At 39.8% G+C, this 12928-nt stretch overlaps 1 protein-coding gene across 1 annotated transcript; it reads right to left on the bottom strand.

Annotated features, from left to right (window-relative positions):
* Positions 1 to 57: 57 nt before the first annotated feature.
* Positions 58 to 11501, bottom strand: taldo1 (transaldolase 1). Its single transcript, XM_034109411.2, has 8 exons — positions 11320 to 11501; positions 7523 to 7646; positions 6886 to 6993; positions 6017 to 6148; positions 3403 to 3578; positions 2641 to 2838; positions 2037 to 2182; positions 58 to 534 (listed from the first exon to the last, which is right to left on the bottom strand). Exons 1-8 carry the CDS (start codon positions 11420 to 11422, stop codon positions 502 to 504), a joined length of 1020 nt encoding a protein of 339 aa, XP_033965302.1. The 5' UTR covers positions 11423 to 11501; the 3' UTR covers positions 58 to 501.
* Between the last annotated feature and the right edge of the window lie 1427 nt (positions 11502 to 12928).

Below are 12928 nucleotides of genomic sequence, written 5' to 3'. Positions count from 1 at the left end.
AACAAGCCAAACACATAACCTCCTTGGCGGAGACAGCAACCAAAAAACAAAACAGTATTGAGGGAGACTTTTTTTTTATTTATTGAAAGAGCAAAATATCATTTTGTGAGGAATGATTGTACATTGGTCTTTATCTTCTGCCCTCAACTTGGTCCAAATGGTCATGATAGCAAAACTGTGGTCCATTCCTGGCAAAAAAAAAGTGCTCAGGGTCCTTTCTAGTAGTCACAAGACTTTACTAAAAGACTCATTAAGACATTTGTTCAACAAAGTGTTTCCCTTTCTGCTAACATTTTGAGTAAATTCTAGACTATTTTACAGTAACTCCACACCCACATTAGCATTGATAATGTTCGGTCAGTTAATCCCAGACTGGAGTTGGTCAGATGAGGAGAGTGAAGGCCTTCTGGTGCTCTGGACCTTCCCTCAGGTAGTTGGAAATAAAGAAGCCACTCTGCTCACTCCTTATACTTCCTGTCAATGCAACGTCACATCTCTCCATCACTTCCCGTTTTTGACATTGAGCATTTTCTCCTGTGATAAAAAAAAAGAATGGAAACAAAGCTCGTCAAACACCTTTAAAACGACTAAATCATTTCTATACAGTTTCTATGTCGATCATAGTTAAAGAGCCTGTGACAGCCTCCCAACAACTGTTGCGCAATGAAATATTGGGCTACTAGTAATCTCGAACCGTCAGTTTAATAAAGAAGGTGCGATACCGTTCCGATAAATATCAATAATTTCGAACATCGCGGGGAAATTCCTTCGACTCACTTTGAAGTTTTGGGGGAAGCCGGAAGTGACGTCAATGCGGGAACGCTTCACTGTGCGGCGAGAGCCAAACACGGACAAAGTGTGTTGTCATGCGTAGAAATGGTGAATTACTGAGTTTAGGCACGTTAATAACGTTTTAATGAAGTTGACTACAGTATATTCATATTTGTCAGTGATTTCATGTCAATTCGGCGAACATAAACATAAATGATCGTGGTGAAGATGATGATTACATTCGGATTACAAATCGGTAGTGAGAGCTGCTGAATTTCCTCCCGTCGGATGTGATATAAAAACAAATCGATTATTTTGTAGTTGTAAACTCAAGTGGATGAAACTACATTTATCAGTGCTTTCATGTCAATTCGGCGAACATATGATACATTAAATGATCGTGAGGATGATGACAAATTGTTTGTCTGCATTTCCTGATGAGAAAACAAACCGATTTGTAGTACACCAACATGGATTAAACGTGTGTTTTTTTTACCACAATGTTGGGGAAATTAATGGATAAAATGCACGGATTATTATTATTATTCCCACTCCGATCGGGACACTAGGTCCACCGTTTCCCCGCAGCGAGGCTCCCCCCCGTTGACAGTTTACGTGGGCTGGGTGCAGTGGCGGACTGGCCATCGGGACGAATCCCGATGGGCCGGTACCGAAGTGGGCCGGTCGGATAAGTCACTAGCACATCCCCCACTCCCCCCGTTGACAACTTACTAGCGGTACCGAAGTGGGCCAGTCGAGAGTCCCGGGCTGATTTTTAGTCCCAGTCCACCACTGGCTACATGACCGTATGATCGCCCATATTGACGCACCTAATTCCTAAACTTCTAACAGATACAACATAAACCGATCCTTCAGCCTCTATGAGCTCTCAGACACGTTCAAAATTAAACCGTCATCGCTGTCTGAGCTTGCTGCTGTGTGCGCCATCGTGCGTTTACATCAGGTTTGCATGCAGATGCTGGTATCCTGAACGGTGCAGCTGGAGCGCTGTGCCCGCAATGACGTCACACATCATTTGGCGGGACTTGAAGAATCCCCGAGAAGATCCAGAAAATGGTCAACATTGAAGGCAGATTAATGGTTATCAAAGTACAAATATCCAAAATCAGTTCAGTAACGATTTCATGGGGACAATATTTACTAAAGATGATGGGTTTGGATGCTGGGGGAAACCCGTGTCACAGGCTCTTTAAGACCTACTGTTAGCTTGTACACATTTGGCAAAAAAACCTTCAAAACCGTACTTTGATCATGGTCTCCAGCTTGATGGCGTCAGCAGCAAACTTGCGAATGCCATCGGACAGTTTCTCCGTGGCCATCTGGTCCTCGTTGTGCTGCCAGCGGTAATCCTTCTCATCCAGGTGGATCTTCTCCAGATCAGAGGCCTTTGCTGTAAACAAACCATCAGAGTCAAACATTTCTGTATCTAAGATTAAGCCGTTGACGTGTCATGTGAAACATTTTGAATTCCATCTCGTCTCAGTTTTCGGAGATGACTCTTTAAGAATAACACCATTAACCTGCTAGACAAAAGGTTGACATACAGGGAAGACTTTTTAAATAGGCACCATTATTTTTATGAACACAGGGTGCAGACAGTACAAAGAACATCATGCAAATATGTATTTCATAATAACAAAAGTAAAGCTGCACATTTTGAAGCAGAAGTCGACTTTGATACTTCCATTTTATTATTTGTTTTTAAAGAAATAGGTATAACAGCTGCAGTGGCCAGAACCCCAAATTAGACTGCAATAGTTTCCTGAATATCCATGCACAATGAAAATAAAGCTGGGTAACGATAATAGCAGCATCTAGCAGAGGCAGCCTTTGGACCCCAGACAGTACCTTTTTCCACTTTGAGCATCTCAGTGACAGTGCTGTGGTCCTGGCTGAGCTCTGCCAGCAGGCTGGGGGAGATGGTGAGCAGATCGCAGCCTGCCAGGGCCTTAACCTGCCCCGTGTTCCTGAAGGAGGCGCCCATCACCACAGTGCTGTAGTCAAACTTCTTGTAATAGTTAAAAATCTGGGTCACACTCAGTACACCTAGGGAAGAAAAAGAGAGAACATTTTAAAGCTCAAATTCATCAGATTGTACACATGCCAGCACCTGTGGTGTCAGACTTAATGAGCAGTTCCTCAAAGTAAAGTCCAGGCTATTCGAAGTTTAAAACAGAAGGATGTTACCTCAGGAATACTATTTTTAATTCTGCTGTTCCTCCTTTTGTTTTGTTTTTTGATAAGATCCTACATGGCGGTGAAGCGATATACTTCTGTGCACCATCAGGATTCCCATAACAGTCAAAAATCTGATGACTTGATTAAACTCTAACAACTGATTGGCTCAAATAAATGGAAAAAGGGAAAATAACTCTGAATTAGCACATTTGTAATGATTAAAAAAAGAGCATTTATAGAGTTTAGACTGTGAAGTTGATTTCCCTCAAAAATACTATACACTGATTTACAGATGCCTCTTTCTCGGAACCAAAGCGTCACATGACACAAAAGTTGTAATTCCACAGCTTAAACAAACGGCTTCAATACTCTGTGCACCTTTGACATATTTTCACTTGAATGCAACGTTCATACACTGACAGCCTTTGTTACCTGGGTCTTCCTGTGGCTCGTAGCTCTTGCGGCCTGTACTCTCCTTGTACCAGTCGAGGATGCGCCCCACGAAGGGTGATATGAGCGTGACCTTTGCTTCTGCACAGGCCACAGCCTGAGCAAAGGAGAACAGCAGGGTCATGTTGCAGTGAACACCGTGCTTCTCCTCCAGTTCCCTGCACGGAAAATAAAAAATACACTCAGGAAACAAGCCGTCATGCATTCTTTCTTTGCCTGACATTTCAACCAGAATATGAAAACATGAGACTATAGGCGCATTCACACTGCGGTACTTTTCCCACAAAAGGTTCATGCGAACTTAGTTCATGATCGCATTCACACCAAAAAGAGCCGGTACTAAAAGTAGTTCATGCGAACCTTTTTACCCCCTCGAAAGTCCCTGCTAGAGAGCAGGGACTTTCGAGCGGCTCTTTTGTGAGAAAAGAGCTATATTTCTGATTGGCTGGGCGAATTGCAAACCACGCCCCGTAAAACTCCCAAAGAGTTTTGTATTAGCATTATTAGCATTAGCATTAGCCCAGCGCAGAAACGCAGAGAGACTAACTTATGGCAACACAAAATAAAACATGGGAGCGGTGGAGATGAGGAGGTGTCGGCGTTCTGGCGATTTACTCGGAAGGCTTCAGTAGAAGCTGCTGGGACTCCCAGCAGCTTCTGCTGGGAGTCCCAGCAGCTTCTACTGAAGCCAGTCCCCAACTCCGGGGACTTCCGGCCGGGGACTTCGGGTGGCAGTATACGCCGTGAAGTGGTTTGCGGCCTGCCAGTAAACACAAAGCAGAAGAAGAAGTACCGTCAGCGGCTTCATTTGCCTAATCCACCCCCAGGAACTTTTTCCGGTGTGAACGCGATCTGAACTAAGTTCGCATGAACCTTTGTGGGAAAAGTACCGCAGTGTGAATGCGCCTTATGGTTTGATTATACTGCAGTCTTTTTGTTAAGAGAAATTAAAGGGTTAAACATGTGCAATCAAATTGAGAAAGTGCAGTTAATAGAGATACAGGTTTTGATTTAGGTAGAAGTGTAGATTTTTGTAGTAACACTCAGGAATTACAGTGATGTGTAGAAGTCCTTAAGAAATGCCTCATGAAGTTGCCCTATTGCGCATGTAAAAATGAAATGTTCTTTCATAGGGATTTCCTGATCAGATCTAAAAGATCGTAAGTGTCACCAAGCAAAGCTTTTTTTTTAATCTTGCAGAAACTTGTGCAAAAGATGTATTTTAATTAACGCAATTATTCAAATGTAAAAGATGTCAAGCACTGAGCAATAAGCCTAATTTCTTTGGTACGTCAACAGCTTTCATAATGCATAACAGCAAAGGTATGCATTTTCCACTCAGCAGTGTCATAAATGTCTGTTCATAAAGCCGACACCCTGCAACAATCTGCCTGGAATCACTCTGCACGTCATGTGGTTTCTTTTATTTCTGAAACCTACTGAGAACCCAGTAATTATTTTTAAAGAAAACATGAGTATGGCATTGAAAGAGTACATAAAAGAACAAGTTCTACCACTATGCAAACAAATAAAAGATGCCTCGCAGTTTAGTGCTGTATTTGGGGGCTTGCTTGATATGTTTGTATAAGCACTTATTATAATTTTGTATGTGTTGTTTGGGTTTCTTTTTCTTTATTTTAATAAACTTTTTGTTAGAGGAGAATTAAATTGGTTAGCGTACCTAAACACAGGGTATATGCAGGAATCCTGAAGTCAAATTTAATACCTTTTTTAAGACCCTTTCCATACATTTTAAGACCTCATCGCAACTTCGCTCTGACGTCATCACCCTCACACATTTGTAATATGTTTACAAAAAACGATATGTTAAGACTTTTCTCGTTCTTAATATAGACTATATTTAGGGTCGATATGTGTTGACCTTACTTTAAAATAGAAGATCTCTGTGACCGGATATAGTTTGGCTTAGACCCCGACCCCACGAGGACGCATACAGTAAAACGCAAACGCAAAAAAGTCTTCCTTTCAAGCGCATTCGATTCATTAATGTGTCCGTTCACACCAGACCGCTGGAAATGCTGGAAACGCTGTAGTACATATGCCAGGCCTGTAAGTGGCGCTGCTGCTGCCACAAAATACACCAAAAGCAGCTTAGAAGACCCCGGAGCATGGTTGTCATAGTTGCCCTTCTGTTTATTCTCCGTGGTGGACGGCGTGTTCTCCTGCTGTATATCTCTCAGGTAGTCCACCAGCAGATAAACCCCCCCCCCCCCCCCCCCCCCCACAGAGCGGAGCAAGGCAACGAAACTTAAAATAAGAAGCAGCATTTTATGGCACGCTATGCATGGGGACACCTTGAGGGGGTTTCCCGACATGTTGTTTCAGTAAATTAAAGGGTGTTTCATGTTGTCGTTGCTGTGGACCTTCTTAATACCTTGGAACATGCCGTTTAATACTTTTTAATAGCCTTAATTTTCGCTAAATTGATTCATCAACTTTTAATACTTTTTAAGACCCCGCGGACACCCTGTAAACATTATAAAAAAAACTTTTAACATCATACATTAGTAAAACACAGTAAACTGAGACGGACAATACAAGTGGTAGGCGAACATAGTTAACATTTCACGCTCACCTGCCGGCCTGGATCCCTTCCCATGTGGACGACAGCTTGATGAGCACACGCTCCTTGCCGATGCCTGCTTCTTCATAGAGAGCGATGATCCTCAGGGCTTTGGCAACCATTTCCTCTTTATCGAAAGATAATCTGTTAGATAAAGAGAAAGATACAGCCATTCATAATTGAAAAGTAATAATATATTGAACATACAGCAGTGGCTCGGAGGGGAGGTTTGATCCCTGGCTCCAAACGGTTAGCCCATTGTCTAACATGGCATTGAGTGTGAATGTGCTTTATAAATGCCATCTAAATTTGACTGCATTTACTCAAATCAGCATTAAGGAATGTATTATAGGTTGTGCTGCAAAATGTACCACACAAGTTCTCCAAGCAATTGTTTTTCCTCAAGGAAAAAATGACTTTAAGATTTTACCAATTATTGATCAGTAATGCGGATGCAGACTGATTTTAATTTAAAGACATGAAATATAATGTTATGAGGGACAATGTAAGTATTCTGCTCCTAGTACTAGACTCCTGGCACTAGGATGGGTTAAAAGCAGAGAACAAATTCACTGTGTGTGCGCGCTGTGTGCTCTACATGTGTGACCATTAAAGAGGGTTTCATCCCTCCCAATTCTATACTATATTGTGTAACGATATACCAGTGGACAGCTTTTTATTGTAAAGGGATTACCTATAATCCTCCAAGAAAGTCAACATGAAATAAAAGTAAACACGTTTTTCACATTAGAGTGATGACGTAATAAACAACATTGTCACGAATTACCTGATGTATGCACGCACTTTAGGCCTCCCTCAAAGTGTTACTTTCAAAGTACAATTGACATTTGGGAACCCTCTTGTGACATGTTTGCACTAACCTGGCATCCACCTCAGTGGAGACTCTGCCTGGGACCTTCTTCAGGATCTCTAGCCCGAAACTCACAAACAGCTTGTCCATGGTGTTGGCTACCTGCTCATCTTCAGTTCTGGACAGAAAAGGAGACAATACCAAGTTGGTTAACTTAAAGTCAGAGGGACACAACAAAAAAGGGAATTGTAGAAATTATCTTAAAACCTGCAATCTTCAACTTTTGAAAATGTAAAATATTAATTTTGACACATCAGTTCAAAGAGGTCTGACTGACTTTAAAAAGTAGTGTAGGAACCCCATAAAACACATTTAAAACAAATGGAAAAACTGAAACGTTTTTAAATGTGTTAAATTTCACTTGTTACATGAGTCAAAGAATTACATTTATCAATCTCTGAGCAGTTGCAAATTAAGGAAGTTTGTCAACACCTTGCACAAAGAAAGTATGTACTTTGCATAATCTGCAAAACCACATCAAAAGTTCCCTTTTTTAAGTAAATGACGCATATGTTACAGGCTTCTAAAATACAGGTTAACCAGATGTTAACTAGACTACCTCTGAAGTAATCCATAAACCTTTCAAGTAGAGGTTGGTTCGATTCTAAGGTGTTTGGTTCAGTTCTTAGTTTTTCCTGACATCTTACCCGCCGATGGCGATGCCATATTTAATGGCCTGATCCACCAGGTGCTGGTAGGCTGGCATCTTGGCAGCAGCCAGGATCAGAGACGGGTTGGTAGTGGCATCTTGAGGCTTGTACTCTTCAATGGCTGCAAGACAAGTAGAGAGAAAATGGCTGAAGTGACACACAGATCCACAATGAGGCAGAGAAACTCCAAGGATAGACTCACTGTAGATGTCCTAATAATTCAAAACAGATATATTAAAGTTAAAACACGGCAAAGCTGTCCAAAGGTCCCTTACAAAATCCCAAAACACTATTTACAATTACAAACCTAAGAGTTAAAAGGACTGTCTTCAAGACACTAAATAAACAAAAATCTTAAAAAAGAGTAAGGGATTAAAAATTGTGGATTAAATACAACTCACAGATTCCCTTGAAACCCTGAAACAACATAGTGCTGCTGTCAGATAAAAAAAGAATGGCGCCATCTATTGCATAGAAATATTTGTGTTACCATCCTCCAAAACCAACCTATTCAGAGTCTGAAGCACATTCAGTGGGAGTGGGAGTATTCATTAATGTCTGTTAGTCTTTTTTTATTTCCAAAGGCAGCGTATATGCTGCTGCTCATGCTCAGTAAGAATACATAGTTCAAACTGCTAACATAATATTGGAAAAACAAGCTAAAGGAATCCTTGGTGCTGAAAAATCTTAGCACCAAAAATAGTTAAATAATGTTAAGGGTAATTAAGGGTCTAATAAGCAAGTAAGTGTAATGTATTCCATAATCTCCACTTTAGAAACATCCAGTTGTAGTTTACAGGACTGACCAGCAGATTTAAATTTGATATGTGTGAGAAGCTTTTTCATGATGCACGCAGGTTTTATGTCAGTACTCCCTGTTGCCAGCTTTTCAGGCCAAGAACAAAGCCTGTCTCTGTTATAGGGCCAGCTATCTTTCAACCCCCACTTCAAAAAAAAGAAGATTAGATGCATCCGCAGGTCAGCAGGTTTGGACTGAATACTTGTGACCATCAGTTCAAGAAACAAAGAAAGTTTGCTGATTACAAAAGTTTTTCTAAACATAGTCGGGTGCCTCTAACACCTGTGTCATTATTTATTTTCTAATAGCCACCCCGAATATATTTCCACTGACAATACAGGTCATCATTTGGGCAAATAAAGTATTAAGTTATGCTAGAAAGCTTAAAAAAAAAAAAAAAAAAAAAAAAAACTGTAAATATGATGTCACTAGTGATGACTTTTTTGTGCAAGTTGACAAAATGTGTAGTTTAGAATGAGGAGTTCATCGTTACAAGCCCTAATTTATTTGTCTATCAACAATGTGCACAACTATATTCAGATGACACAACTGCTAATGAATTGGACTATCGAACTTTATTCTCAAAATAACTTGGAAAGACTTCAAAAACATTCACGTTCGTGTGTCACCAGCACAAAGCAGTTTTAAACGGTTCTTCAAGGAGCCTAATCCCTTACTCTCTTTAAACCATCAATAACTGTGCAGTAGGGGTGCAACAACTAATCGACTTAATCGATTACCAAATTAGTTGCCAACTAATTCAGTCGTCGATTCGTTGGTGACGTCATCACGTGCGTTTTACGCGCCGTTAAGCTACAACGTTATTGGTACTGGAGACATTTAAAAAATATATGTCATGTATTATTGATACAAAAACATTATATCGCAGTCTTCGTGTGGCCAGCTCGTTTATAATATGTAAAAAGACAAACAAATGCGTCTATGATGTATTTTCGATCAGACGAGATCTCTCCCTGGTCTGTGTGCGAGGGGGCGGGGCAGTTTACACACATGCGGCTGCTACATGTAGCAACACACTGCGGAGGTGGCGGAGAGAACGCCGCTCCGAGGTGTGGTTAAACTTTACCCATCTCGTTGCTCGTTGCCAAAAGTGCAATAAGAGTTTAGCATGTAAGGGCGGTAACACGAGCAATTTGTCTAAACATTTAGCAAAAGTGCTCCACATCCAGACGGAGGAATGCACCAGGTTCCACTGTCTTTCTAGTAGCTCTGTAGCCCCATCCACGAGTAACGTTTCCACGTCAGGTGTTCTGTATGCTAGCAGCAACACACGGAGTTAACTACATTATATAAACATGGGGTAATGATTTGAGGTAACTGAATTAGTTAGTTTGTTAAAGTTTCAGCTATTCTGTTTACAATTCTGTTATCACATTATTTATTATTTGCCAAAACACTGTTGTTTCTTTTGATGTGAAATATTATTTATTTAATTTAAATGAAAAGCAATGTTCATTTTGTAAACAATTTGTTTAGTTAATTTAATAATATGTATTTTTTAATCAAGTATTCATCTTTATTGTCTTCATTGTTAGTTCCCACGTGCCTAAAACAACCTCAAGCTAAATCTAAAAGTTGATGGCTAAATAAGAGCGTTTGAGAAATTGTGCAAGGCATAATAGTCCGAATAGTCGATTAATCGTTTCATTAATCGATAGATTAATCGACTATCAAATTAGTCGTTTGTTGCAGCCCTACTGTGCAGGCTAATCAGTTACCATGTAGTCCTGTGCTAGATTTCACAAGTGCCCCCCCTCCATTTACTTTCAAGCTTCTCTCAAGAACATTCTTCCCAACCAGTTGCATATAAGTGAAGCAAGGTTGTTTCAACAAGTTCTTGGAATTCTTATGTGATGCTTCTTGTTAAATATGACTGAACTTGCCAGTGAAACCTGAGAAATCCTACAATATTCATGTGGATTTTTAAGCAAAGCCAATGGTTTCAGTGATAACTCGATTAGTTTTGAGAGATGCATTTGATTAGACAAATTGCAACTAATTATTATTTACTATGGCTAGTTTTCTTATTTGCTTTCAGTTCATCAAAAATGACAGACGTTGTAAAAAATAGATAACCAGGTTCTGTTCCATTATATATATATATATATCACATCATTATTTGACTGCGTCTATTTCGTGTATGCATGCCTCAATACAGAATCACTCTTTTGTCTAAATTTAAAAGAGTAATTGAATGGTGACACATTTAAAAATGTCTACGCAAACAGCCAGCACTCCTGCAGTGTAACCAGAGCAGCTTTATCAGCCTGCTCAGTCACGCCTGGCGGACAGACCAGTTCTGTCATGTCATCCTGAGTCTGCAAACTCTGGATGAGGAACTGAGGAAATCTGGTTTGCAAAACAATGCATTTGTATTACGGCAAACAGTTCCTCATTGTGGTCCATTGAGCAAGGTGAACTTTTGCTCTGCCGCATGAAAGAGACTAACGAGGAAGGGCAACACATACCCTTTACACCCTGTTGCTGAGTTACTATGCTTACTCCGGGAACACACTGTCATCATAACCTAGTTGTATTGTGTACACAATACACAAAAGTTGAATAAGTGCAAATTGTTGAAAAGTGTTTCTTTTGGGAAGTTGCTAATGCAAACAAAATACATGCATATTTGATTGAATTAGAAAACACGTCACGTCAGTAACTAGAGTTTCTGCTAGTGTTGCTAAAGTAGCCAACAGCTACTGCCTAATAGGTAACAGTAATAAGTAATCGGCTTATAAGATTGTGAACTATAGCAGTGACAGTTGTAAAACCTACTGGGAGTTAGTTAGCTGGACAGTTAGCTGGCTAACATTAACCCTTCGGTGTAAATGAATTACTACTGATGCTAACATTTGCCGCTCCCACTTGACATGGCCGTCATTCACATTATAGCTGCATCTTTCCTGCTCAGATAGTTAGCATGCTAACCAAGCTAACAATAGCATGTCACTAATAACAGGGGTTATCTCACCGTTAAAGTCTCCAGTGTCTGCCACCACTACAGTGTGTTTCTTCAGCTGGTTCAGTGCGGACTCCATCTTTCTTCGTTTGTCTGGTGACACAGAGGACATCATGAACAGAGAATGGGACCCTTTTATACACAGAAAGCACGTGAGAGCAGGCGGAATATCAGCCAGGCGGGAGCGCGCAACACAAGAGAGGGGAACGCGCTCAGGACACGGGAACGCGCTCAGGACAGATAACACTAGTAAAGGAACTCGCGCAGAAACAAGGAATAAATCCCCATCTCTCTAAGAAAGAAACATTCAGAAATATGAGTCTTGACAAATGTGACTTATCACGGATGAAAGATGTAGCTATGTTGCCTTAGTCTTGTATTATACAAGTTCCATATGGAAGATGCAGAAATACTACTCTCTTTACGTCTACAAAAGTATCAGTATCAGTTGTTGTTGTTGTTGTTGTTGTTGTTGTTGTTGTTGTTGCAGCTGATAAAGCAGATGAATAGAGAAAGTAAAATACAGAAATAATAAGACTTTAGCATGAGATAGTGCCTAGTATTAGGTGAAACTTAGTAATCAATTATAACATTATGCATGGTAAAGTATAGCAATAAAACATAATATTGAATAGAATAGAATACCATGTAGGCTACGAACAGTATTGTATAGGTATAATAGGGTAATATAGTCAAATGTATTTAATGGTGCTTTAATATCTAAGCACTGCTTTGTCGCAGCTGTTACTACAAGGTTGTTTAATTCATTATAATAAATCATGATTTATTAGTTGATATTGTTTTGTATTAATAATCTGAATCTGCAAATTAACTTATATTATTAAATATGATTTAATGTAGTACAACAAATACTAACCGACCAAATGTATGGAGAACAAGTGTAAAGTTACCCAAGTAAAGTACAAGTATGATGAAGTATCTCAAAATTGTTTTTAAGTGTAGGTACTTTCCACTATACCTAATTTAACTACAATATGAGCCGAGGTAACGCATGGTGACTGATGTATTTAGCAAAACTAGTGTGAAAATACTTCTTTACAAGTAAAAGTCTTGATTTTGAAATTGTATATATTTATATAAATATATGTGTGTGTGTATATGTCCGCATCGGTAGCCTGTTATTGTCTCATTATACCGCACTGTGAATGAATTAAATATATAAGTCATCATGAACACATCTGTCCATCAGACAGAGGGCTGCTGTGCCTGCTGTCATCATTAATGGACGTCTCTTTAAAATGACCGCTCAGAGGAGAGGAGTTCTCATTTCTCTAACCACCTGCTGCTCTCCATAGATATATATAAACACTAGATGGCTCACACGCGCTGCTGGCCAATGGAGACCGACGTTGCCACTTGGCCGCCATCTTGCTACAGGCAGTGCTCTCATTCATAACATTATGGTTTACTATTTAAATAACCATAGCTTGCTCAATTTTCAACCGATTTTCAAACGGTTTGGTTTTTTATAAACATCAAAGATGTAGTTATGATACTGCATACTTATAATCATGGACTTTCATATGAAAATAACATTAATCAGATAAAGCAATAGCTATACACACACACACAAGGTATTTATATTAAATATTTGCCGGTG

This window comes from Pseudochaenichthys georgianus, chromosome 3 (genome assembly GCF_902827115.2).
Source record: "Pseudochaenichthys georgianus chromosome 3, fPseGeo1.2, whole genome shotgun sequence".
NCBI lineage: Eukaryota > Metazoa > Chordata > Actinopteri > Perciformes > Channichthyidae > Pseudochaenichthys > Pseudochaenichthys georgianus.
This window is presented reverse-complemented; position numbering and strand designations above follow the sequence as displayed.

Bases quoted from the DNA above. Each gene is read 5' to 3' on its own strand.
- taldo1 (XM_034109411.2), bottom strand. From the start codon at position 11,422: ATGATGTCCTCTGTGTCACCAGACAAACGAAGAAAGATGGAGTCCGCA. The intron at 6,149-6,885 runs GTTAGTGCAAAC...TTTATCTAACAG, and splicing joins TCCACTGAGGTGGATGCCAG to ATTATCTTTCGATAAAGAGG. The intron at 3,579-6,016 runs GTGAGCGTGAAA...TTTTCCGTGCAG, and splicing joins GAAGGGATCCAGGCCGGCAG to GGAACTGGAGGAGAAGCACG.